The sequence below is a fragment of the Megalopta genalis genome, unplaced genomic scaffold (assembly GCF_051020955.1).
Source record: "Megalopta genalis isolate 19385.01 unplaced genomic scaffold, iyMegGena1_principal scaffold0020, whole genome shotgun sequence".
In the NCBI taxonomy this organism is placed as follows: Eukaryota; Metazoa; Arthropoda; class Insecta; order Hymenoptera; family Halictidae; genus Megalopta; species Megalopta genalis.
In genome coordinates this window covers 1694891-1720237 of record NW_027476090.1, presented here as the reverse complement: position 1 = coordinate 1720237, position 25347 = coordinate 1694891, and the positions used below count along the sequence as shown (strand labels likewise).

At 34.8% G+C, this 25347-nt stretch overlaps 7 protein-coding genes across 10 annotated transcripts; 3 read left to right on the top strand and 4 right to left on the bottom strand.

The window, feature by feature from the left end:
• The first annotated feature begins 21 nt into the window (after positions 1 to 21).
• Positions 22 to 4721, top strand: Sec23 (transport protein Sec23). 2 transcript variants are annotated; one of them, XM_033477854.2, is made up of 12 exons: positions 22 to 206; positions 328 to 610; positions 694 to 780; positions 951 to 1197; positions 1263 to 1512; positions 1579 to 2229; positions 2287 to 2440; positions 2511 to 2662; positions 2761 to 2935; positions 3007 to 3228; positions 3400 to 3420; positions 3901 to 4721. In XM_033477854.2, the coding sequence occupies exons 2-12, from the start codon at positions 332 to 334 to the stop codon at positions 3988 to 3990; spliced, it is 2328 nt and encodes a 775-aa protein (XP_033333745.1). In that variant the 5' UTR covers positions 22 to 206; positions 328 to 331; the 3' UTR covers positions 3991 to 4721. The 2 variants fall into 2 exon arrangements, with proteins under 2 accessions (XP_033333745.1, XP_033333746.1); XM_033477855.2 differs by lacking the exon at positions 3400 to 3420 and having other exon boundaries at positions 23 to 206.
• Positions 4593 to 5919, bottom strand: elm (calcineurin like EF-hand protein 1 elm). Its single transcript, XM_033477861.2, has 4 exons — positions 5563 to 5919; positions 5085 to 5348; positions 4923 to 5016; positions 4593 to 4845 (listed from the first exon to the last, which is right to left on the bottom strand). The coding sequence occupies exons 1-4, from the start codon at positions 5627 to 5629 to the stop codon at positions 4701 to 4703; spliced, it is 570 nt and encodes a 189-aa protein (XP_033333752.1). The 5' UTR covers positions 5630 to 5919; the 3' UTR covers positions 4593 to 4700.
• Positions 5920 to 5984: 65 nt separating this feature from the next.
• On the top strand, positions 5985 to 6741 carry Pet117 (cytochrome c oxidase assembly factor-like). Its single transcript, XM_033477865.2, has 2 exons — positions 5985 to 6212; positions 6546 to 6741. The coding sequence occupies exons 1-2, from the start codon at positions 6121 to 6123 to the stop codon at positions 6691 to 6693; spliced, it is 240 nt and encodes a 79-aa protein (XP_033333756.1). The 5' UTR covers positions 5985 to 6120; the 3' UTR covers positions 6694 to 6741.
• lin-52 (DREAM core complex component lin-52) lies at positions 6660 to 7667 on the top strand. 3 transcript variants are annotated; one of them, XM_033477863.2, is made up of 5 exons: positions 6660 to 6838; positions 6915 to 6992; positions 7071 to 7169; positions 7249 to 7408; positions 7487 to 7667. In XM_033477863.2, the coding sequence occupies exons 1-4, from the start codon at positions 6799 to 6801 to the stop codon at positions 7383 to 7385; spliced, it is 354 nt and encodes a 117-aa protein (XP_033333754.1). In that variant the 5' UTR covers positions 6660 to 6798; the 3' UTR covers positions 7386 to 7408; positions 7487 to 7667. The 3 variants fall into 3 exon arrangements, with proteins under 3 accessions (XP_033333754.1, XP_033333755.1, XP_033333753.1); XM_033477864.2 differs by having other exon boundaries at positions 6699 to 6838; positions 7077 to 7169; XM_033477862.2 differs by having other exon boundaries at positions 6699 to 6838; positions 6915 to 7169.
• Positions 7356 to 9326, bottom strand: LOC117224744 (chymotrypsinogen B). The gene is made up of 7 exons (XM_033477860.2): positions 9001 to 9326; positions 8662 to 8870; positions 8480 to 8585; positions 8260 to 8420; positions 7934 to 8026; positions 7687 to 7859; positions 7356 to 7569 (listed from the first exon to the last, which is right to left on the bottom strand). Exons 1-7 carry the CDS (start codon positions 9189 to 9191, stop codon positions 7465 to 7467), a joined length of 1038 nt encoding a protein of 345 aa, XP_033333751.2. The 5' UTR covers positions 9192 to 9326; the 3' UTR covers positions 7356 to 7464.
• A 117-nt stretch (positions 9327 to 9443) lies between these two features.
• Positions 9444 to 15085, bottom strand: LOC117224743 (PI-PLC X domain-containing protein 1). The gene is made up of 7 exons (XM_033477859.2): positions 14802 to 15085; positions 14380 to 14576; positions 14060 to 14308; positions 12270 to 12472; positions 11296 to 11503; positions 9941 to 10205; positions 9444 to 9871 (listed from the first exon to the last, which is right to left on the bottom strand). The coding sequence occupies exons 2-7, from the start codon at positions 14474 to 14476 to the stop codon at positions 9625 to 9627; spliced, it is 1269 nt and encodes a 422-aa protein (XP_033333750.2). The 5' UTR covers positions 14477 to 14576; positions 14802 to 15085; the 3' UTR covers positions 9444 to 9624.
• Positions 15086 to 16844: 1759 nt separating this feature from the next.
• Positions 16845 to 18687, bottom strand: kin17 (kin17 DNA and RNA binding protein). The gene is made up of 3 exons (XM_033477825.2): positions 18523 to 18687; positions 17949 to 18401; positions 16845 to 17852 (listed from the first exon to the last, which is right to left on the bottom strand). Exons 2-3 carry the CDS (start codon positions 18352 to 18354, stop codon positions 17068 to 17070), a joined length of 1191 nt encoding a protein of 396 aa, XP_033333716.1. The 5' UTR covers positions 18355 to 18401; positions 18523 to 18687; the 3' UTR covers positions 16845 to 17067.
• Between the last annotated feature and the right edge of the window lie 6660 nt (positions 18688 to 25347).

Below are 25347 nucleotides of genomic sequence, written 5' to 3'. Positions count from 1 at the left end.
CGCCAACGCTATTTTTCCAAAGCTTCAAGTTGCTTCAAGTGACGTGGCCTCGATGACGGCACGAGTTGTGCTGTTAACGTGAAACCGTATCGTTTCGATTCATTTACAGAATAATGTTACAGTTATGAGAATCTAACAGCAGGACCTTATTTCGAATTGTTCCAACCACGTAACTGAGAATTCGCGGGAATCATCAATTCGTTCAGGTAGTTACTAACCTAAATCCATTTTCATAGTGTAACACTTGTCACATATTTGAGAACGATGTACATAATACACAGTAAGTATGCTACAGATTTTTCATTACATGGTCGATGATTATTACAGCAACATGACTACCTATGAAGATTTCATTCAGCAAAACGAAGACCGTGACGGTGTTCGTTTCACCTGGAATGTTTGGCCCTCATCCCGCATTGATGCTACTAGATTAGTTGTGCCATTGGGTACATTATATCAGCCTATTAAAGAAAGACCAGATCTTCCACCTATACAGTACGAACCTGTTTTATGCACAAGGTCTACTTGTAGAGCAATTTTGAATCCATTATGCCAGGTGGACTACCGTGCTAAATTATGGGTGTGCAATCTATGTTTTCAGAGAAATCCTGTGAGTATACATATATATTTTCTAATAGCAAAACTAAACGTAAACATGTAAGCGATATTTGTTAAATCACTCGATACTTTCAGTTTCCACCACAATATGCTGCTATTTCAGAGCAACATCAACCTGCTGAACTCATTCCATTATTTTCAACAATTGAATATACTATAATGGTAAGGATTGTTTATGATTAAAAACAGTACTATTCATAAGAAGCTCCATTCTAAATCGCATCCTGTTGTAAAATGCACATATGTAATATTGTATCTACGTATACTTCAAATTAATGAAGTTATTATTAATAATTTATTAATCGGAATATTCATTTGTTGTTTCCATTTAGAGAGCACAGTGTATGCCCCCTATTTTCTTGTTGGTCGTGGATACATGTATGGATGATGAGGAGCTGGGTTCTCTTAAAGATTCTCTTCAAATGTCCCTCTCATTGCTTCCACCTAATGCTTTGATTGGTCTCATTACATTTGGAAGAATGGTTCAAGTCCATGAGTTAGGTTGTGAAGGATGTAGTAAAAGTTACGTTTTCCGTGGTACTAAAGACTTGCAACCAAAACAGGTTCAGGACATGTTAGGTAAGTCATATATTCTACTTTTAAAAATTAAGATAACAAATAGTATTAATTTTTGTTTTTTCTAGGCATTGGTCGACCAGTGCCAGGGCAAAATTTAAATCAACAGAGAGGACCTGGAGGACAGCCTCTTCCACCCGCGAATCGTTTCTTGCAACCTGTACATAAATGTGATATGAGCTTAACAGACCTCTTGGGAGAACTACAACGCGATCCATGGCCTGTGGGCCCAGGAAAGCGTCCATTGAGATCTACTGGTGTTGCATTGGCTGTTGCTACTGGTCTTTTGGAAGCTAGTTATGCCAACACCGGGGCTAGGTACTATATACATAATTACATTTTTAAGCGTCTCTTGGATCAGATAATATATATTTGTTTTTCCAGAATAATGCTATTCGTTGGTGGACCATGTTCTCAAGGACCTGGCCAAGTTGTAACAGATGACTTGAGACAACCTATTAGGTCACACCACGATATTCAAAAAGACAATGCCAAGCATATGAAAAAAGCAATTAAGCATTATGATGCCCTTGCATCACGAGCTGCAACCAATGGGCATATAATAGACATCTATTCCTGTGCTCTCGATCAAACTGGACTGCTAGAAATGAGGCAGTGTTGTAATTCAACTGGTGGTCACATGGTCATGGGAGATTCTTTCAATTCCTCTTTATTTAAACAAACGTTCCAGCGCGTATTCACTAAAGACAGTAAAGGAGACTTGAAGATGGCATTTAATGCAACTTTAGAAGTTAAGACTTCTCGGGAAATTAAAGTTTCTGGAGCAATCGGACCTTGCGTCTCTTTAGGCGTAAAAGGAGCGAGTGTAGGGGAGCAGGAAGTAGGATTAGGTGGCACATGCCAATGGAAATTCTGTTCGCTCACACCGTCCACAACTACGTCGTTATTCTTTGAAGTTGTAAATCAACACACCGCACCGATTCCTCAAGGTGGAAGAGGTTGCATACAGTTTATCACACAATACCAACACAGCAGCGGTCAACGCAGAATCAGAGTCACCACAATTGCTAGAAAGTAAGTGAAATAAATAACAAAATAGTGAATCTGATTTTAAGGTGTATCTAATTACAGTTGGGCAGATGCATCCGCATCCTTGCATCATATAAGTGCTGGATTCGATCAGGAAGCAGCTACTGTCCTCATGTCCCGCCTAGCAGTTTTTAGAGCGGAGAGCGATGACGGACAAGACGTTTTGAGATGGATTGATCGTATGCTCATTAGATTAGTTAGTATTTTCTAATTTTCTAAAAGCTTGATAGCGACATGACTTGTAAATTCATGATCATTTCTTACAGTGTCAGAAGTTTGGAGAATATGCTAAGGATGATCCAAATAGTTTTAGATTGGCAGAGAACTTTTCATTGTATCCTCAATTTATGTATCACCTTCGTAGATCACAGTTTATACAAGTATTTAACAATTCTCCTGATGAAACTAGCTTCTACAGGTAAGCTGATATAAATATTGTCAATACTATAGAAATGGTGTACTAATTGGTATACTCTAATCCAGTCGAATAATTTCATGTTATATTTAATATTGCAGACACATGCTCATGCGGGAGGATTTAACAAACTCTTTGATAATGGTGCAACCAATCCTGTACAGTTATGGATTCAGCGGCCCTCCGGAGCCAGTTTTATTAGATACTTCATCCATACAACCAGATAGGATCTTATTGATGGACACTTTCTTCCAAATACTTATATTTCACGGCGAAGTACTTGTTTTTATCTATTATACATTTGAACAACAATGAGAAACTTTATTACAACGTTGTGATGGTTACAGACGATCGCACAGTGGCGTCAGCTAAAATATCAAGATTTACCGGAATATGAAAACTTCCGGCAACTCTTAGCAGCACCTGTTGACGATGCCGCAGAAATATTAGCTGGAAGATTCCCCGCACCTAGGTATATCGATACTGAACAAGGCGGTTCACAAGCAAGATTTTTATTAAGCAAAGTAAACCCCAGTCAAACTCACAATAATATGTATGCCTATGGAGCGGTAAGTGAATCTATTTTCAATCATATAATAATTATATACGACGTTATATGTAACACATTTATCATATCTTTTTTATTTCATATTCCGTATCGATTATAAATATATACATAAACTCAAATTTTTAATCATAGTAACTAATATATTTTTATGTTACCGTGATCCTGTTACCAGGGGATGCCAATTCCCAACGGGGTGTGTTTTTCATTCAATTGATTATTTTTTTTAAAGTTCTTTTCTTTACATTTGCTTTAAATTGCTTTGGTAATGGAAAACACGGATGTTTAAACAATTTGTGTTCTATTGCAGCACCACACTTAATTACTTATCTATCACAATTTTTCTTGGATAGCTATCAACTCTTTCAATGATTATTGCGATCGTTACTCCACTATTATAAAAGCAATATTACTACTGACACAATTTAATTTATCTGTTAACCACTCTTTATTATTCAACACGCGTAAGATATATTATATAATACAACATTTTTGTACATATGTATAACATTATCGTTACAATTTACTGGTGACTGGGTTAAAACAAGTTTTCTTACATTTTATATGCTTGAGTTTTATTGGTACTTAACTTTGTACTCGTGCGGTTTAAGGTTTTTTTAGATATTTGTTATACTTCGTGGTCAGTGGATTATAATCGGAATTTATGTTGATTTAGGAGAGCGGAGCCCCTGTCCTAACTGACGATGTTAGTTTACAAGTATTCATGGAGCATCTGAAAAAGCTGGCCGTTTCATCAACAGCTTAAACTACAGATCCGAAGAATTGTCATCATTTTGTTTGAACGAAATTTAAAATCATTTCAGACTTTATGATGATATTCAGTTGCAATCTATCGGTAAGAATAGTTTAGGAGTGGTAAGAATTTATATGTATATGTATATATACATATATATAAATTCTTCGAGTAATTACGCGGTTACAATGAAGATACCGATTAATAATAGAAAATTGTAATTTCTCAATGACTATTTTTTTCAAAAGTCGAGCTACGACTTTTGTACAAATAAAGTACATACATAGTATTAATATAAAGTATATTTTAAATATCCTGTATTGTGTTTTAAAAAGGTCGCAACTGTAGACTAACTTATTTTCCAATGGTATGCTATGAACAATGTAATAAGATATGTAAACAAGCTGTGTAACTAGACATTTTCAATTATAGAAAGTTAACATCTGTAATAATTATCGAATTTATATACCATAAATTATAATGATACCCAAGCATATAAGTTTTTTATTAATACAAATTCTACTTGTTTTCATGCGAATGTAAAATATAAATATGTCAATGTTTGTTATAGATTATTCAATTATCTGTCGATGTAAGATAAACAAGGTTCCATATAAGATAAAAAAGCAACTTTACTTCTTGGTCGTATTAGTGAATCGATTTTAATACATTTTTGGAACTCATCAGCAAATTGTGCATAATTGTAAGAAACATAAAATAAATTAGCTAAGGAATCTTATAGACATCTTTTGTTCCACGTCTGTTCGTTCTAGTGCCTTACAGAACTCTTTAAATGATATCATTCCATCACCGTTTTCATCAGCTTCTAATATAGTTCTTTCTGCGATACTAGTTAACTGTTCCTCACTGGAGAAAAAGTTATGAATAATTATTGTAACTCTTATTTTATAATAGATATTAGAGAAATCAAAGAAAATTCTTACCTAATGTTAGCTCCAACCATCATATGCAAAATAGCTAAAAGCTCATCTTTTGATATTAAATCATCATTATCCAGATCGTACATTTTAAATGCAACTAGAAAAATGCAAATATCGTTTAGTAATATACAAATGACATTAAATTGTTTTCAATATTATACTTACACTTCAATTTCTGTTGTCTGGAATTTGATCTGTTAGGACTGTTTTTCTTAATGGGCCTAAAACGAGCTAGGACTTGCATAAACTCTAAGAAATTCACTCGGTCATTCCCGCTTTCCTCAAAAAATGCATTGACAATTCTATCACCCAAAGGATTTATTGCCAATTCTGGGATTCTAAGGAAATCTTCGCGGCTTAACGTGCCACAATCACCACGGTCAAGACTTGTAAAGCGACTATACAGGCGTTCAATTTGATTTGGAGTAACTATAATTATTATAAGTCATGATTATATATTAATGGCTCTGCTTGTGAGATGTATCTAAATGATTATAGTGGAAAATGACTTCACAATATTACAAATTTGACTACCTAAAATTTGTCTTGGCCTTAGCATATGTGCATCTATGTACATATGCATATACATCTATTTGATAATAATAAATATTTCATACGTTAAAAAATATGTAATGAAACTTACATCCAGTGGCATCCTGGATTCGTGCTATTTCCTCTTCTCGTAAAAGTAGACTAGATCTATTACCCATGTTTCTTTTTAGCGGTAACACTGTCACGACGAACTAATCTCTTTAATCTTCTATTGCGTTACACTAGTCTCCTAAATCATATTTATTTGCCCGGGTCAAAGTGCACTAAGTACAGAAACAAGGAGTCGACAGGTGACAGGTTGATCACAAAAGTCAAGGTATATATGTCGTAATTCCAAGATAAAATAGGAGGAAATAAAACTGCATGCAACACGGTTAGGGTTTTAGAGCTTTCGGTTCGGTACAGTGCTGCACCAAACAATCAACGACTTAATTAGTGCAACGTTATGTAGCATCGATCAAAACTCAAAAACCCACTTGTACATGACACACACACATATATATATATATACAACTTGTATTTCCACCACATACGAAATATAGAAACCAATAGAAACTTCTGTGATTTTAAGTTACTCTGTCGGTAATGATTCTGTGTAGTATATCGAATCAGGAAAGGACTACCTTTAAATATTTGATAAACGTAGATAATGTCAACTGCGTCGAAAGTAACGTTTGGATTATGTTGTTTAACTTCGATTAGTATAGTGATATACGTACATAACAGACAAGAGTATGACAGGTAATTTAAACAATTCCAAATTAAAAGTTAGGTTAGCTAAAAGTGGTGGTCGTAAGTTGAAAGCCGTAATAGTTCCGTCACAGTTGTGTAACAGGGATGATAGTCGATTAAAGACTAAATAGTCAATCTACTAAACATTAAATTATGAAGTGTAAATAAACCCTAGCGGAAAAAAGATTAATGATGAAAGTATTTATAGTTATTTGATGGTATAAACTATGTATAATCAAATTACAATTGTTCAAGCGCATAGTAATTATTTCCATGTTACATGTTGATGCGTGCCGCGAAATGTTATTTGTAAATGACTTTGTTTTCCTATTTTTGTTCCAGAAAACAACTTCATTTAGGTGTAGTACGTGATAAGGAACTACAGGAACGGAGAAGGATACAAAATCTGTATTATCTCCAACAACAAAACGAGTTAACAAAGCAACTTAAACTTGCAGAAAGTCAAAAAAAAGAGCTTGAAACTGTGTAGTTTGTAAACATAATTTAACCTTCAATATTAAATAGTTTGATATTTTTAGTTGTTGTCCTGTGTAACTTTTTTTTAATTAACTCAAGCTTAAACAGTGTTATCCCCATGAATATAATGACTACAGAAGAACCAGTAGATCAACCAGGTAAGTGTAAGTTACAGGGAAAAAAGTATATTAAAGGCTTTAGTAAATCGATTACATTGCATTTTTAAAATTCTAGATCTGATTTGCGTGGAAGAGAGTCTTATGAGTTTTGAAAATCTGGACAGAGCATCGCCAGATCTGTGGCCCGAGCAAAGTGAGTCCTTGTTACAAACCTTATATCTTCCTCTACGTGGAAGTAACAATGTATCATACATGTTAGCCGTTACTGAAGTTCCAGGTGTTAATGAGTTTGTTGCCCAAAATTCACCACAAACTGAGCCATCGTCTTGGGCTGCTGGTCTTACACCAGATGACATAAATCAGCTACATCGTAAGATTCTGCAATTTATTGCATATGGAATATATCTAGGTTCTATGTCTCACAAAAAATAATATTGATCTTGTTTTAGAACTTGGAAATTTGTCGATGACTGGTTTAATAGCTGAAGTAAAAAAATTACACGACATGGCTTATCAATTAGGACTGGAAGAGGCGAAAGAGATGACACGTGGAAAGTACTTAAACATCTTCAAACACAAATCGTAATCTTGGATTGATAAACATGAAATGTAAGTTGATATTCACGTGATACATTTGATAATTAGTTTTTCCATTCTTCGTATAATTAACAATTTTCTAAAATCCAGCGTATATATCTTTGAACATTGATGAAGACTGATGGGTAGTTGTTAGTTGAGTCACAATCGGAACCGTACGACAGGATGCCTAACTGAAAATTGTGTACAAATAACTGTTATCAATTTGTAAATCAAGTATAAGTATAAATGATTTTATTGTAAATATATCGAAGTTTCCAAAACCAAAGAACATAGCATATAATTCTTACCAAGAAATAAGTATCTCCATATTTATATAACAGAGGGCTACCGCTGTACCCGGAACAAGGCATTTCATCTCCTATTGCGCAAAGCTCTACCGAGTATCCTTGCGTATAATAATTTGAACATTCCTGAATCGATGTAATTATCATTTTCAAAGATTGTTGTTGACAAGATTTGACTTAAATGAAATTTAAATACATTATCATTTCGCTTACATACTTGTCAACCCATCGTCATTATTTCATTTCTTACTCTTTTGACTGGAAAGTTTTCCCCATCCGACAAGGACAGAATCGCCAGTTGGATTTATATCTTTGGGAGGTAGACATATTGGCTGCACAGTTTCTAAACAAATTGTGTTCTACGTCTTTACAAACAAGCACTAATTACGAGGTCTATAAGGTGTATTATATTATATATATATAAATATATATTATTATTATTATATATATATTATTATTTAATATAATAATTTATATTATATATTATATTTATATTATTATTATCTATATTATATTATATATATAAATATATGTATAAGTAAATATATATTGTAAGGTATATAAGTAGGAAAACACCTGTATATTGTATTGGTTCTCGCAACCGTAGCATTGCTATGTTATTAGCAAATGTATCCGTTTGATAATTTGGATGTTTTATGATGTACGATATATTATATTTCCGAGCGGTACACTCTGGATCAGTTTCGGGGTTAAATTGCCCAACAAGTACAAAATTCCTGTGAAAATATTGAGATCAATTTCGACTAGAATAGAAGACAGGAAATTTTGTACATACAATCTATAATCATCGCTCTTTGTGAGAGCACAACTTGCAGTAGTCAGTATTGTTCGTTCGTTTAAAATTACCCCGCTGCAAGCGTACTTCGTTTCCCCAGTCGTGCCTAATCGAAGAATTGCGTAGTATTTAGTGCAACATTTCTCATAAATGTATAAAATCAGTTAGCAAAACAAGCTTACCGCAGAAGCCAATCCTCGCAACGAAAGGATACACTCCTAAAGCGTTGAAATTATTACTGGCGAAACTTTTTCCACACTCCAAAATGAAGTTTGATCCCCTAAACGGTGTACCATCCGCTGGAGCGAACGCTGGATTTTCAACACGGCTTTCTAAATCACAGCAAACTTTTACCTTGACATTGTCGTAGCCACAAATCGCTTGACGAAACCTGAATTAAATATTAATAGATCAAAAAAAAGATCGATTATCCGACATTCAAAGATTTTCTGTTCACTTTACTTTAAAGTCAACATTAACGGAAAAGAAACTAAGTCTAAGAAACAGAAACATTTGCTCACCTGTGTATGTGAAGCAGATTTTGGTTCATTAGGCTCGCGATAGCTGGACAATTCTCGACGAAAATGCATATTTTGTCATCGGGACAATTGATCGTATTAGTCTCGTACGGATCGCTCAAGAAACTTTGAAACTGCGCGAAGGCGCAGCACACAAAAGTCACGAAGAAGAAGAGAACAGAGGGGGACAACATTTTTGTTCGATCGACTGACAACGCTTAAAACATATTCCGAACTGAGGTCTCCTGGGAATCCTATTTCGTGACTCGCGGTGAATTTCCCTGCACTGGCTACCTTGGTTCAAGGCATTATTCGTTCTTCCGGCGGAAATCTCATTGTCAGGCAATAAATAATTTTGCAAAAGCTCGCGCTTTTGATCCGCTAAATTGGGCAATGCTTCCGTAACTGGACTATTGAAATTGCTCGATCGTATATCCAATAACCGCTTGTAAAATAGTAATCGTCTATATTTTATTAATCAAGATTACAGAGTTGCATATTAATTTATCAGTATAGCTACAAATTTATTCTCTCTAGAGAGAATAAAAAAGATCTTAATGTTAAAATATATTAAGATATTAATCAAATGTACATCAATGGGTAAAGGTAGCTGATTGCGAGGGATAGCTAATATCGGCAGTGCCACTGACGATTTTCATTAGATTTGATGGCGGTCTCTACGATGCCTGTACTCCTAACAAAGTCCACTGCCACAATATTGGCAGAATACTGCCAAATGGTACTGTACCAATTAGTAATATTAACGTTTACTCTATGCGCCATGTCACGAAGGTTTCCAAGTCGGTTGGACAGTACATCTGCGAAATCCGCCGTTAGTTCCGCCATTGCCGATCTTGGTCTCACCCTGTCAGTACTGAAACAAACAGCAACTATTCAATTAACTAATAAAGCGTATCGTCAACTAATCGTTAAGCTTATCTACCTGTCGTTATTTTCAATACGACCTAGATGCCTGTATAAGTTCTCGATATCTCTGACGTTGCCCCATTGATGCCGAACACAAGGCCACATACTAGCGTGTTTCCGAACAATTTGCGTGTTTTCGTATCCGATTATCAATCTTTTTCCGGAAGACCAAATATCATTCAGCGTGGCAGTCCATCCGCAACAGTTTGCCAGGAAATAATCCTGAAATTCATCCTCGAGATACGACACAAGCCTACGATGAGTCGCCATATCATCGAACCCTGGCAACGATGAATCAATTATTATTGAGAACTATTGAGATTTGTTCGAGAGAAGTTTTGCTAATTAACGGTATAACAAACATGTTTATTTTGAAAGTGGCGTAGGTCGCTGTACTCGGGAAATTAATTGCGGGGCTTAGTGTAAAAGAAATAGAAACGTGTGATAAGTGTGTGTGAAGTATTGTTTTGAATTATTTTCAGTATTTTTTAAAAAGTTGTGATCGCTGGACTTATTTTGATAAGTGCGAAAGAATAGTGCAGTTTCGTAAATTATATTATAGCGATGCGGCGGCTACCTCCAGACCCGCCAGCAGATGGCTATAAAATGTTTGATAAACTAACTTTAGATGAAAAAGATGAATTTCTAACTTTGGATTTGTCACCAAAAAGAGGAAGACCTAGGCGTTATTCACAAATAGAAATGGATCCGTTATACGCTGGATCTCGTCCTGTTTCTTCACCAAAATACAAAGGCATGATGGACTTGCTTAATTATATACCAATATACTACAGTTATTTAAAAAATTTGGAACAGAACACGATTTCCGAGGACTTAATCACTCCTATTGATGACGAAAGTTAAATTGAACCGATGTATTTTCATATAAATTACTTATACTCCTGTTTCAAAATGTACTAATTATTTTTGTATTTTATGAATATTAAAATAAAAAATACTTAAATCAAACCGTTATATTAAATATGTTCATGGTATAAATTATAATTATATATGTAATTTATTCAACAATTTTAGTAAATCACTGTCCTTTCAAAACATCACTTCGGTAAAATACGTCGGACAAAAATAGTATATGTCAGTCATTTTTCTAAACTATTTATTTTGAAAGTGGCTCAAGTCACTTTACCGTAATGAAAAGTGGTGATTTTTTAATGTTTGTACGAAATTATTTATACTGAGAAAATTATATCGGTATCCTGAGATAACAAATACAAGTAAATCTTCTCGAAACTAGCATCCATATTTTTAAACGTGTTAAAACGCAAACCCTTAAATATATCGACTTCAAAACAAAGTGACTTATGCCACTTTCAAAATAAACGGCTCACGTATCGTGAGTTAGGGAATTACCTATTGGAAATTCGCGAATATCCATTATTACTATCTCTTCTGTGTTGTTGAGAAACAGCTTCACCTGTTCTATAACTGTTTTCAAGGGCACTGATCGGTAAAGTGGCCCGTGATAAGTCCACCAAACCTCGTCCGATAAAACATTACGACCTACCCTGATGTCGAGGTATCGGACACCATGGATTAGTTGACCGATGATATCTATATCCTGAGAATACATGACATGAACATGAATCCGATAAACATTCTTGTCCATCGGTTTCAGTTTGAAAAAAGTTTCATTTTGAAAAGAAGTGAAATTTAAAAATTTAAAGACTTCTTCCGCTTTAACCATAAAAGCTATACGAATGAATCTTACGTAGAATTATTCTGCAGATTTACAAAAAACAACGATATATATTTTTATACGGTTTTTTTATGTAAAAAAATGTGTCGGGACAACGTTTTCCAGCTGAAAAGCTAAGGTCAAGGTCACTTTTTTTAAGTATCGAAGGTCATCGCTGTTTTGTGCACATTAATCCTTATTTTTTATAACACGGCACTGCGGTGCACATCAACACGAATTCAACGGCCTCTGTTACTATGACCTTTAAAAAATAGGGGTTAATGTGCAAAAAATAGCGGTGATCTTCGATACTTGAAAATAATGACCTTGAAAAACAAAAAAGCATGGATCATAACATTCTTAGCTAAACAAAGTCGTTCTGATACATTTTTTTTTTTATATCAGCGAAAATAACGAAGATATTTCAATGTGCAGGATGAGAATAAATATCCTCTATATGATATAATATTTAATCATGGTATAGAAAAATTGATCATCGAATTTGGAAGAATCATTCCTATTGCTTTTAAAGATATAAAATACCAACTGTAAGTGCTCTTAAGCTATTAACTATTTCTTACTTATTCATATTACTCTCTGAATATCTGAATTTGTTGGGCCTAGTAATTTATTGCTAACAGAAAAATACCTGTGTTATAGCCGAGTTCGTGATGAAGTTCCCTTTACCGTTCTCTATATAGCAGGCGGAGTTATGCGTTCCCGGGAGAAAAATTTGACTGATTCTACGGTTACCCAGAATGTCCTGCCTCTCCTTCATCCATGTCGGCTGCGTTTTGAGACAGTCTATTTCTTTCAAATGGCCCGCTGTTGTTAGTTTCGCTACGCTATATTCTAAAGAAAAATGTTCAGAGTATAATTTTTCCAAATCACGTCCAGAAAATTTTATTAAGTTAAACTTGTCACCCTCTTAAAAAATGCGGCGTAACTTCATTCTATTAACATATCCAGTAGCTAGGAAAGAAGCATGACAAGTCGTATTTAAAATAGCATTTTGGATAATATGTAATTTATCCCTTTGCACTCGAGGGCTCCGGAGCGGAGCCATTTAAAATTTGTCTTCAAACTCGAGGGCTCCGCTACGGACACAATGCAAATAATTTTCAGTTTTTAACATAAGAACAAAAACAAATCGTAAAAATTAGTTATAGGATGTTTCGCTGTTGGTGACAAATGACGTTTGTATCCATAAACAATTAAAAAAATAATAACATACAACGATGACTTTTCTTTTAATGCTTATATCATGAACTTATATGTGAATATGATCTTTTCACTAAAATGGCTTCGAGTTGCTGGTAATATGACTCAAAAAAAACTTCGAGTGCAAAGGGTTATAAGACAATTACATGGTTATATTAAATTACGACAGCCTGTATAATTACAAGTAAATCGAAAGCATGAGCAATTTATTCCGAGATAAGTACGGAGTTGTGGGTTTAACCCTTAGCACTCCGAAGACCCTCGTATTATTTAGTATGGTTTTGGAACTAACTAACATATTATAATGATATTGGACTTATATGAATTTGGCTGAAATCGAGAAATTTGCAAAAAAATCAATATTTTATTTTTTATAATTTTGTTATTGTTTGTTTTATAATTTTGTTTTGTTATTGTAATCGCCATCTATGCGAACTCTTTCTCTCGTCGCCTTGTTGCTTGGACGATATCACTATCACTGCTATCAAAACGATAGACTAACTGTAGAAGAAAACCTTCTACAGTTAGGCTTTCTAACATATCTGTATAAACGTCTATCTGGAGCTCATCTTCGCTACTACTTCTGTCATGAGACTCATTCGTGTTTGAACGTTTTGCCATTGTTCTAATAAAAAATATGAATAAATACATAGGTTGAAAATATCTAATTGTCATTACTAACTCACAAGATGATATTTACCAAAAAAACTTTTACCGAACAATTTATTTACCAAGAGAAGAATCACTTTTCCGATTTTCTCACTCGTTAGATCTATCTATACCGCTCGACGCTTCAAACCAGACCGAGTTCAGCTTTGAAAATCTTTTCCTCCAGATTTTATGATTATAAATCTCACTATACAGTGCGTGTTATGTTCGCATACCGACCTTTCTTCTACAAACTTGCCTCATCGCTCTTTTCAAATGGCGCCTTTGAAGTGCTCGGACCGTCGTGAGCACGCCTCTCACGTTCTCGTCGAAACCCGCTGACATTTCTTGTATATATCTTAGTAATTTTACTATATTTTGATTTGATTTCTTGCGCCATTTCAAGAGAAAACTTCAGGGAAACATGCATGTCTCAAAAAGTTGCGCCGAAATAACTGAATTCCCCGTAATCACTAATAAACTTTAATGCCCCACGAGAGGGGACAGCGGAGTGCAAAGGGTTAATATAAATAGATCAAATAACGACGGACAGATACGGTCATCACCTACTGTGACATTGTCGCACGAACGAAAGTTGCGAGCTAGGTACAAATTCCGCTTGTATCCCCGTCTTCACTAAACCACTCGGCCCATTGGGCGTTACATTGTAAAGAACAATGGGCGAGTCTGGTTGACTGGTGTCTAAAAGTACAATCTTCTCATCAGGTTCGAAATCGACGTTGTTCCAATAGATCTCGATCTCGTGGATAGGCGGCTTGGATGTTATAGGAGAGATAAGAACACCCATGCGAGATTGCCCTGAGAAGAATAAATTGATAAAACGAGAAATGGTCCTTGTTCTGCAACGTAGGAATCGGAAATAAACTTACAACTCATCGCGGATGAACTGCAGGCTCCCACGGCTAATGTTTCGTCTATCGTTATCACCGTAAAGATGAGTATCAAGATAGCTAAACGGTGGACCATTGTTTCTTACAATTAAAAATTGCTAACAACGATTGCGTCACTGTATTTACGACGACAAAAATCTAATATTTCCTTCGTTTGGATAAACCTATGATACATCCTGTAAAACAAGGTTGATCGAAGATAAAAAAAAACAAGGTCCAATTAACTTGTTCTCTATTAGTTTCAATGCTAACACTCTGCTGCATCCAGATTTCCGACACTGATAGTTCCTCGGATCACGGTCCGCGCGAGGAAGTTAAGTAAACAATCACTCAATAATTATGACGAAGCTTCGTAGAATCTGTCACAAGGTGAAATAAAGAAAAAGGCGTATTACTCTTACCAGGTGGTCGGGTCCTCTAACGTGGACGAGTTTATTTGGACAAGGAATTATTCTAACTTCTGGTCCGAACTCACAGTAATCGTACGCAGATCGAGGATGAATGAGATAAAATTGAACAAACTAAAGAAAATGAGGCAGACGAGAGACCTCGCGAGTATGCCGATCTGACCCTACATGTGACACTCGACACTGTGCAACGTGGTTTTGTAATAATTTGTTTTCATTATCCTACGAACGTATTGATCACGCTCGCTGACACATTGGAATTTTTAACTTGCGAAAAGATTGCCTCGAGCGTCAATCGCCGGATTACTTGAGAATAAAAATTGCGGTGTTTCCGCTGTTCGGAGGTCTAGGCCCGCAAAAGTGTGGATACGAACGTGAAACTCTCACTATTCCATTCTACGGTTTAGTTGTTGCATAAACACTAGAATCGTATCTTTCGCGACAGCATTTTTCTCATATCCTCGACCGTAACAGGTATTCATACTGAAGCGAGTACAAAGTGTTAGGTCTACCGGAAAGTTCTGTCCGTTTTCGAATTGAAATATAACACAATTTTCATACATTTAATAATATTTATTGTAGAATATACTTTCCATCGTTACTTACGACTTCTTGCCAGCGCGATGGCAACTTGTAAATGCCATTTTTAAAAAATGATTTATTTTTAGAGGCGAAGAACTCGACCAGTGCTTGGTTGACATCAGCTTCAATTTTGAATTTTTTTCCTGTAAAAAGTTTTGCAAAGAGAGAAACAAGTGATAATCGGAGGGTGCTAGGTCCGGGGAGTATGGTGGATGCGACAGAATTTGCCAGCCTAGCTCTGCGATTTTCCGACGAGTCGCCAAAGCAGCATGTGGTCTGGCATTATCATCGGTAGCCATGTTTTCACGATCGCGTCTCGCTTAATAATGACACGAGACATCTTTGTTTCAGTTTATTTAGGAGAGTACATGTGTGTAAATGCAATGATAAAGAGAAATAGACGTATATGTCTCAAATCAACATGTGCATATGGATTGAAACTTGAAGCGACACTATCGAACTCTTTCCGGTAGACCTAATATTTTTTTATTGGTATTTTTAGGTCTTTGCATAGGGCCTCGTTTTTAATTTTCCACAAAATTCTGCTATCACAATCCCGCGTGTCCAAATTAGTATTATAACTGTTTCAAGAATTTTACAATTATTTTTTGCAACAAATTTAGAACATTGTTAATCCGACATGCTTGTGTCTCATACATGTGTCTCTCGCAGTCACGTGAGCATGTGCGATCCCTTTTTTTAAATTGGTTTCTCTTGATTAGAAAGGTCTCATAATGTTAATGAACCCGTTCGTAGACTTCGTTCCTTTTAGATGAATTTTAAAAACAGTAAACAAAAAGAAATGATGATTTTAGTCATAGAAATAGTAACACTGGCTTGAATCGAAAAGAAAAATAATTCCTTAACAGTTGAAGATAATATCAAGATAATTTTTTCTTTTTTAATTATTTTCTCTAGTTAATTGCAGGTTTATTTTGATTGGAAGACAACTTCCGAAACTAACATTCGTAGATAACAATTAGATAAAGGTGATTGTAATACCAAATTAGAAAAATTAAATATATCTTTCTTTTAGCTTTAGGAATAGAATAAAAAAGATTATGAAATTTTTAAAAAAATCCGAAATGGTTCCTGTTTTTTTATGAAAAGTAATATTTCCAAGACTTTCTTTATATCTGGATATCACGATTTAAATTGATTTGACCCTCTGGTGTTATGTTTTTTGTTACCAACTTATTTTATCGAACAGTTACAATACATATACCTGCCTAAATGTGCAAATTAAACATGATAAAAAATACAAATATTTTTGTTTGTATAATTTATGTACATATGTACAAATGTTTGGGAGGAGACCATCCTCTTCATTGCAAATTTTGGTCGCTATAATCAATGTATGATTGCAGTAACAGAAAGTGAATAAATCATGTCTTATAATCCAGTTTAATCCGACCATGTCAATTAGGCATCAACACAATAAATACTGTATACATATAACATTAAAATTCATTTATTTAAAAAATAATGTTATATACAGAGAAATAACATTATTGAATCTTTGTAAAAGTATTTCTATATTGGTCTTATCTTATAGCATATATGTACAAAAACTCTTAAACGATACAATATTTAAAAGGATAGCAGAAATATACAAAATTTATAATATATCTTGTTGAGAAAGGTGTAGTATACAATTTATAAACTATGTCAGTCACTGTCACGCCGTATATTTACAAACTTGTTCGTATGGTAACTTTCTTAGAATCGTACGATCTCTTTTAAGCTCTACATCAATACTATAATTCTCTATATGAAGTTTGTATACTACTCCTTTCATTCCCTTATATTTTCCCCAAAGAATTACAACATCTTTTCCAATGGCAGGTATTACTGTCTCTAAATATTCTTGATCTATTTTTATGACATGATTTTCGACGTCCTCTGGAGATTTTAATCTCACTTTTGCGACAAAGTTCTGATTTTCTACTAACTCGATTATACCTTTAGACTTATAGTACTTTTCCCCTAAACTTTTTGTAACTACCTTCACTGTTAAGCCTTCTCTTAACCAGCCTTCCTTGTTGCTTTCATCGTTATCCATTTTGGTCTTAGATTTCCTTAGCTTTTCAAGCAAAACTGCTTCTGCCTCTTCGTCGCTCAACGCTTCCTGTTTTATACTAGAAATATTGAAGGTCGACTTGCCACTGGTTGAACCTCTATCTTTATTTTTATCCTTCTCCTGTTTTATAGGATTGAGAAGTAACTTTGGTTTCATGTTTAATTTCATTTCGATAACTAGAGGCGCGTCTGTATCAGAACGTGTCAATGGCTCCTTAAAAGTTTCAGTTTGTCCACTACCTTCTTGTTGGCCTTTCTCTACTTGTTTTTCAATGAATTCCATCATTCTCTCTTCGTCATCCTTGTCCATCTTTTGTTTTTTAGCTTTCTTTTCCTCTGCTGCTAAAGTCTCTGGGTCTCTATCGATATACGTTACATACCAGCCTAGACAAATAATCATAATTGAAATTACATATTGTTAACATCAGAAACCGGAGAAAGCAAAATTGATAATCAATTTGATCTTCTAAAATAGTATACCTTTTTCTGTTTCATCGACAACACATTGTCCGGTACGACCGAGCCACTTTACAAATGCCGTCAGAGTAACCCAAATCGTGGCGTTCATATGTATGTGCGCTCTGTCAGAGATATATTCCTGATACACCCGATTAGCTGGTACTCTTCTAGTGCCGAATTGTCTCTTTAACAAATTTAAATAACCTTGAGAGAATTCCCTAGAAAACTGATCCATGTATCGATGTGCATTATCTGCGAACAATAGCAACTGTCTATGGTGAGATTCGGACATTGTATGACACTTGAATCCATTCTCGTCCCGGCATTGTTTTTGACACATCTGACAGTACCATCTTAACTTCTGCAACCCCTTAGCCTTAATTTTATTAGCAATGTATTTTGGGGTTCCCACTTCGTGTTTCCCCATCGTTTTAGTTTCCAATAAATCGGAAACCAAGAAAACTCTTCACACTCCTGCAAATAATTAATAAAGTTTTAATACAAGAAATTTTACGTATAATATGTACGTAATGAAAATATATATGTGATGTATAATAACACTTGGAGAAATCGTCATTATTCAATGTTACTGTACCTTTTTCTTCCCCTTCTATCAATAAATCTCTGCCATTTATTAAACCACAAACGATTAAATTCCACTCAAAACATTAACGCCTCTGTATTCAGTGCCGTACTGAGCGATATCGGAGGCGAAGCGTCTAGAAATATGAGAGCAGGTGTAGGTAATATAGTAGTGCCTCACTTTGGTAAGCCAAGCCGGGGGTAACTGGCTTAGAATTATGAAACAGGTAGAGAAACTGCTTCTCCTTTGATTGGTCGACGCTTCACAGGTAAGCAGTGCTGCCCCCACAGTTTGCGACAAAGAGAAGAAGTGGCGAGTGAGCATTAAAATAGTGGGGATAGAAATTGCTTACGATGAGGAGGCGGTACTGAATATATTAATAAAAAAAACCGTTACGAGATTATTCCTGAAACTATATACTTTTATGAAGATGCATTGTATTGATTTCAGCAGGGAGACTCGACTCTTAGTCAATCTTTGGGGCACTGTTTTGACTGCCATCTGAACTAACTGCAAATTTGGACGCACTAAAATTCAATACGACGGTGGGCAGCCATACTGAATTTTAGTTCCTCCAAGTTTGCGGCTAACTCAGATGGCAGTAAAAAAAGTGCCTCCGATTTTCCCTATAGAGTTATCTCTCTATAGATTTAGAGTCTATAGATAGATTAGAATCTAATATAGAGTCTAATATAGATTAGAGTATAATATACTCTAGATGATATAATTATAATCTATAGTGTAATATAGTATAATATAATATAATATATATAATATGGTATAATATACTATAGATTAGAGAGAGTATAGATTAGAGATTTAGATTTAGAGTTATCTCTAGGTATCTAGTCCCCTAGATTTCAGCAAAGCCATAGGGTAGAACTTTACGGAAGCGAAACTATGCGACCCTATGCGTCGATATGTGACCATGTCGCATCGTGTAGACGCAAGCACATTTCAGTTAGTCGACAACCTCCTCTTTTACTCCAACTTCTGTTTGTCGACTATCGAAGGGATAACGTGGACGCAATGGTCACTCCTATGACGCCGGCAAATGGAAATTCTGTTGCAGAGTGCAACAGGGATATAGAAATTCATAAGCTCAAATTATACATTGGTTTATCATTTTTTTCGATACAATGTTTAATGGTAGAATATTTAGAATTTATATCTTTTTTGCGTTCATAGAAACATTTTATTTCTTACATTGACATTTCGATTTTATGCAAACTTTCGAGGGATGACGCAAAAATAATGGATGGATTTATAAACAAAAATTGCAGAATTGTTGTAACAGTAAAATCAGTATGCAATCTGTATCACGTGGGAACTCTCTTTTGCATCAACATCAATCTATTCCAGCACTCCTTGTTAAGCGTTATTAAACCGATTTTCAAATCTCCGACTATATGTCTATCAGAAAATCCGTAAAACATTAAAAGTTTCTAATCTCACTAAACAGTTCTTGAACGTGAAAGTAACGTTGAATATTCCGCGAAGCTAGCAAAGTTGCTGAAACTTCCAAAGCTTTCGAAAGCATTGAAATCGATGGGGCGCGAAATGTTTCATCCGTCTTCGTTAAACGTATAATTAATTACCTGTTAACAAAGTCATAGGTCATTATCATTTCGTTATCACAATTATTCACAATTTTATATGTTGATTAATTTGATTGATTAATTGATTTAAACGTGTTCTACGAAATAACCGTTATCGTCGTATTAACGGTAAGAATAATTGAGCCGTTTATTTTGAAAGTGGCATAAGTCACTTTTTCAAAAAAATCGAGTTAATGGTGACACTAATCACAATTGAACGGTATCTTTTCATTTTTTTAAAATTTGCAATCAATAAGTTGAGAACTATTGAGATTTGTTCGAGAGAAGTTTTGCTAATTAACGGTATAACAAGCATGTTTATTTTGAAAGTGGTGTAAGTCGCTGTACTCAGGAAATTAATTGCGGGGCTTAGTGTAAAAGAAATAGAAACGTGTGATAAGTGTGTGTGAAGTATTGTTTTGAATTATTTTCAGTATTTCTAAAAACTTGTGATCACTGGACTTATTTTTATAAGTGCGAAAGAATAGTGCAGTTTTGTAAATTATATTATAGTGACGTGGCGGCTACCTCCAGACCCGCCAGCAGATGGCTATAAAATGTTTTATAAACTAACTTTAGATGAAAAAGATGAATTTCTAACTTTGGATTTGTCGCCAAAAAGAGGAAGACCTAGGCGTTATTCACAAATAGAAATGGATCCGTTATACGCTGGATCTCGTCCTATTTCTTCAGCAAAATACAAAGACACGATGGACTTGCTTAATTATATACCCCCAATATACCACAGTTATTTAAAAAATTTGAAACAAAACACGATTTCCGAGGACTTAATCACTCCTATCGATGACGAAAATTAAATTGAATCGATGTATTTTCATATAAATTACTTATACTTATGTTTCAAAATGTACTAATTATTTTTGTATTTTATGAATATTAAAGTAAAAAATACTTAAATCAAACCTTTATATTAAATATGTTCATGGTATAAATTATTATTATATATGTAATTTATTCAACAATTTTAGTAAATCACTGTCCTTTCAAAACATCACTTCGCTTAAGTCACTTTACCGTAATGAAAAGTGATGATTTTTTTTAATGTTTATACGAAATTATTTGTACTGAGAAAAATATCAGTATCCTGAGATAACAAATACATGTAAATCTTCTCGAAAGTTAGCATCCATATTTTGAAACGTGTTAAAACGCAAACCCTTAAATATATCGACTTCAAAACAAAGTGTCTTATGCCACTTTCAAAATAAACGGCTCACTTGGCAATGCCTTAAAACAGTATGCGGCATTTTTAATATGACGTTCCCTTTCCGTTTTGTACATTCAGCTTCGAACTAAGCATACTTGGTCATGTTTTGTACATGTACGAAATGAGAATTGATAATGAATCGGTGACTGTGATTTTGTAATATTTAGCCATCACGTTGCCGAAGTGAAACATCGGTGGGTTTGGACAAAGCTAAGTTGTTTGTTTCGCATGGATTTGAAGCTAAATCTTTTGTTTCGCATGGATTTGAAGCTAAATCTTTTGTTTCGCATGGATTTGTAGCTTAATCTTTCGTTTTGCATGGATTTGTAAGCTAAATTTTCTGTTTAGCATGGATTTGAAGCTAAATCATGTGTCTCGCACGAATTTGAAGTTAAATCGTATTTTTCGCATGAATTTGAAGATAAATCTTATATTTCGCACAGATTTGGAGCTAAATCGTGTCTTTCACAAGCATTTAAACGTAAATAATATATTTCGCATGAATTTGAAGCTAGATCATGTGTTTAGCATGAATTTGAAGCTAGATCATGTGTTTCGCACGAATTTGAAGCTAAATCATGTGTTTCGCATGAATTTGAAGTTAAACCATGTGTTTCGCAATAATTTAAACCTAAATCATGTGTTTCGCATGAATTTGAAGTTAAACCTTCTATTTCGCATGGATTTGTAGCTTAAGTCCAACATAATGTGGATAGATTTATACTTTTTTTATACTTGACTTTAACCTGTCAACTATTTTTTCCTCCAAGGATAGTACTAAGATTTTTGATACACTGGTGTATCGGTTTCAACTGAAACAGTTACGGTGGAATGTTATTGTAAATAATTGTTACAAGAGACCAAAATTTCCTGTCCATATCGATCTTGATCTCGGCCTCTGAACCGATTCTTACATCGATCTTCGGACCCTTTCTGAATTTTGGGACGCCGTCAGCATCCTCGGCCGCCGGCAAGAGACACTGCATGGAAATGCGCGCTGAGAAGCCGGGCTATCTTCGTCAGAAAGGTATATAGCAATCGAAACAACGTGGTGTTATGTGTATTTTGATTATTTGCCATACTCGGAATATGGGTCATTATATATTTGGAATATTTGGCCATAGGCGGAAACCCGTTCGATTAAATGCTTCGCATTGCATAGAACCGTGTACCAAGTTCCATCATAATTAGTACAATTAGCTTCTTTTTATACAAGCTCTGTACTTATATGATACTAATTTTTGCGCAAACACGCCTAATTTTCATGAATGGTGCATCACTTTTATGACTTTGTCCGTGACATCTTCTCAGTTGAAATCATTATTCCGCGTTTACTTAATAATTTTATATTATATTTATTGAATAATAATAATTTATATCATATTTATTTAATAATAATAATAATTTATATATAATAATTTAATAATAATAATAATTTATATTATATTTATTTAATAATAATAATAATTTATATTATATTTTTTAAATAATATAGTGACCTACTAGTTGAAAGTGATTCGCTTGACCATTATTCCTGTCCTGGGCCCTGTATAATAATAAGTGTAGCATAAAATGTTATTGAAATATATAGTGCGATAAAAAAAATAGAGAAAACGTAACTTCGTTCGAAGATATTCCGATGCAAGAATATTTCCTAAAATCATGCTTCGCCTGATGAAGTGCCTCTCATGCTCATCGAGGCTTTTCTTAACGAAGTATGCATTTTTGTTTCGGTCCTGATGGGGACGGATAATCGAGGTTCGACTGTATCGTTACGATTCTATTCACAATCGATAGTTAAATCCGTAAAAATCGAGAGAATCATACAGTGTAACATAATCGTTTTGTAAAACGAGCTGCATCGTGTAACGATGTTGCACTTCCGCCGAAATCCTCCGGAAATCCTCGGCGGAATCGAACGACGCGTTAACATTTCCACAGAAACGCCTTCTGCTTTGTAGAAGGTTACGGTTTACACGTGTGTACTGCAATGGATCGTCTCTCGCTTATGCTATCTCGCGACTTAATCGGCGCCTGTCGATCTTCGCGCGCCCGTTTCGTGCCATTTTCCCGCGATCCGAATAGATAATCGAGGAGCATGAATCTCGTGTCGAGTAGCGTAGGTCATGGTAGAACCCGCTTCCGATAAGAACGAACGCCGTTCGATTTTCGAAAACTATTTATAAAACTTTTATCGCATGCGATACGACGTACGTGCGCGATATCTAATATATCGAATCAATTTAATCGGGTGGTCAAACTTTCGCCAGAAAACGTATTCCATCGTTTGCGGTACCTACCTAACTACCAATTTCCTGGCTATCATGCTGCCATCGGGATTACGTCGGTTTGGTTAAGTTCAAGTTCGCGCTTGTTCGAAATAGATGCTCCATATTTGGCCTTCGTATACGATCCGAACTTCCGAATTATACGTATATGTAGATATATACAAGAGCACTCGTGTGCCCATGCGCGCGTCTAAGATACGTCCAAAACGAGTGTACGCGTATCTATTCTCGATTCTTGGAATTTCCGTAAATCTCTTAGTGGCAATGCGGTCGATTGGCTGTTAGCTTTTTATAGTTTTCTTAATGCCACGAAATGATGAAAATTTTGTTGACCCTGGAACAATAGATAATTTATTATTCAACGTGCGCGTTAAATATTTGATTATTATGCATATATATTATAGTACTTAATAGTACTATAGTACTTATAGTACTGAATAGTACTATAGTACTTATAGTACTTATAGTACTGAATAGTACTATAGTACTTATAGTACTCAATAGTACTATAGTACTTAATAGTACTTATAGTACTCAATAGTACTATAGTACTTAATAGTACTTATAGTACTCAATAGTACTATAGTACTTAATAGTACTTATAGTACTCAATAGTACTATAGTACTTAATAGTACTTATAGTACTCAATAGTACTATAGTACTTAATAGTACTTATAGTACTCAATAGTACTATAGTACTTAATAGTACTTATAGTACTCAATAGTACTATAGTACTTAATAGTACTTATAGTACTCAATAGTACTATAGTACTTAATAGTACTTATAGTACTCAATAGTACTTAATAGTACCATGGTACTTAATAGTACTATAGTATAAGTACTATAGTACTTAATAGTATATCTATCTAACGTTTATGTGACTTTGCATTTTAAAAAGAATTTTTTATTTCATTTCATAATTCTATCCATACGCATATTCTTTTTTTATACTTTTGTGTATATTCTTAATCCTTTGTTTACAACCTTATTTCTACTGATAAGATAAAATCTAAAAGGATGCAGACGGAGAGTCAAAGGAACTCAAGTGATTGCGATAGACATCGTAAACAAGTTATCATATACATGTGTGGACGATCATATAATCTATCAGATCGTTATCAGATGTCTCCTATAGTAATTGCAGTTATTTATCGTTTAAACTGAGTGACTCGATTGGATCGCGATACTTTTACAATTATGAAAAAAAAGGTCGTGTGTAGTCGGCCGTGTCAGAACGTGAAAAGTTCCACTATTCTTAGCTCGGTGAATTGCTCGATAGCGGTTTGCTATTGACCTTATGAAGTATCCTGTATACAGGTGCGTGCATTGTCGGGAACGGGTTGCATGTGCAGGTATGCGTTGCAGAAGGTGTCTGGTATATTGCCAGAGAGCAATATGAAATTGGACTTAGAGCCGTACCGGGGCATAGTACCAGGAGCAAAGTTACAAGAGATTACGTGCAACTACGAGTATTTGGTTACTTAATGATCGATCAGATTTACACGTTTCTGCGAGGATGTTAGAAACTCGTCGGCTATGGCGGATCGATTAACGTCCGTAGGCGGCGAGCCCCAATAAACCGTAGAAACCAATTGAGCCATTTATTTTGAAAGTGGCATAAGTCACTTTGTTCTGAAGTCGATATATTCAAGGGTTTGCGTTTTAACACGTTTCAAAATATGGATGCTAACTTTCGAGAAGATTTACTTGTATTTGTTAT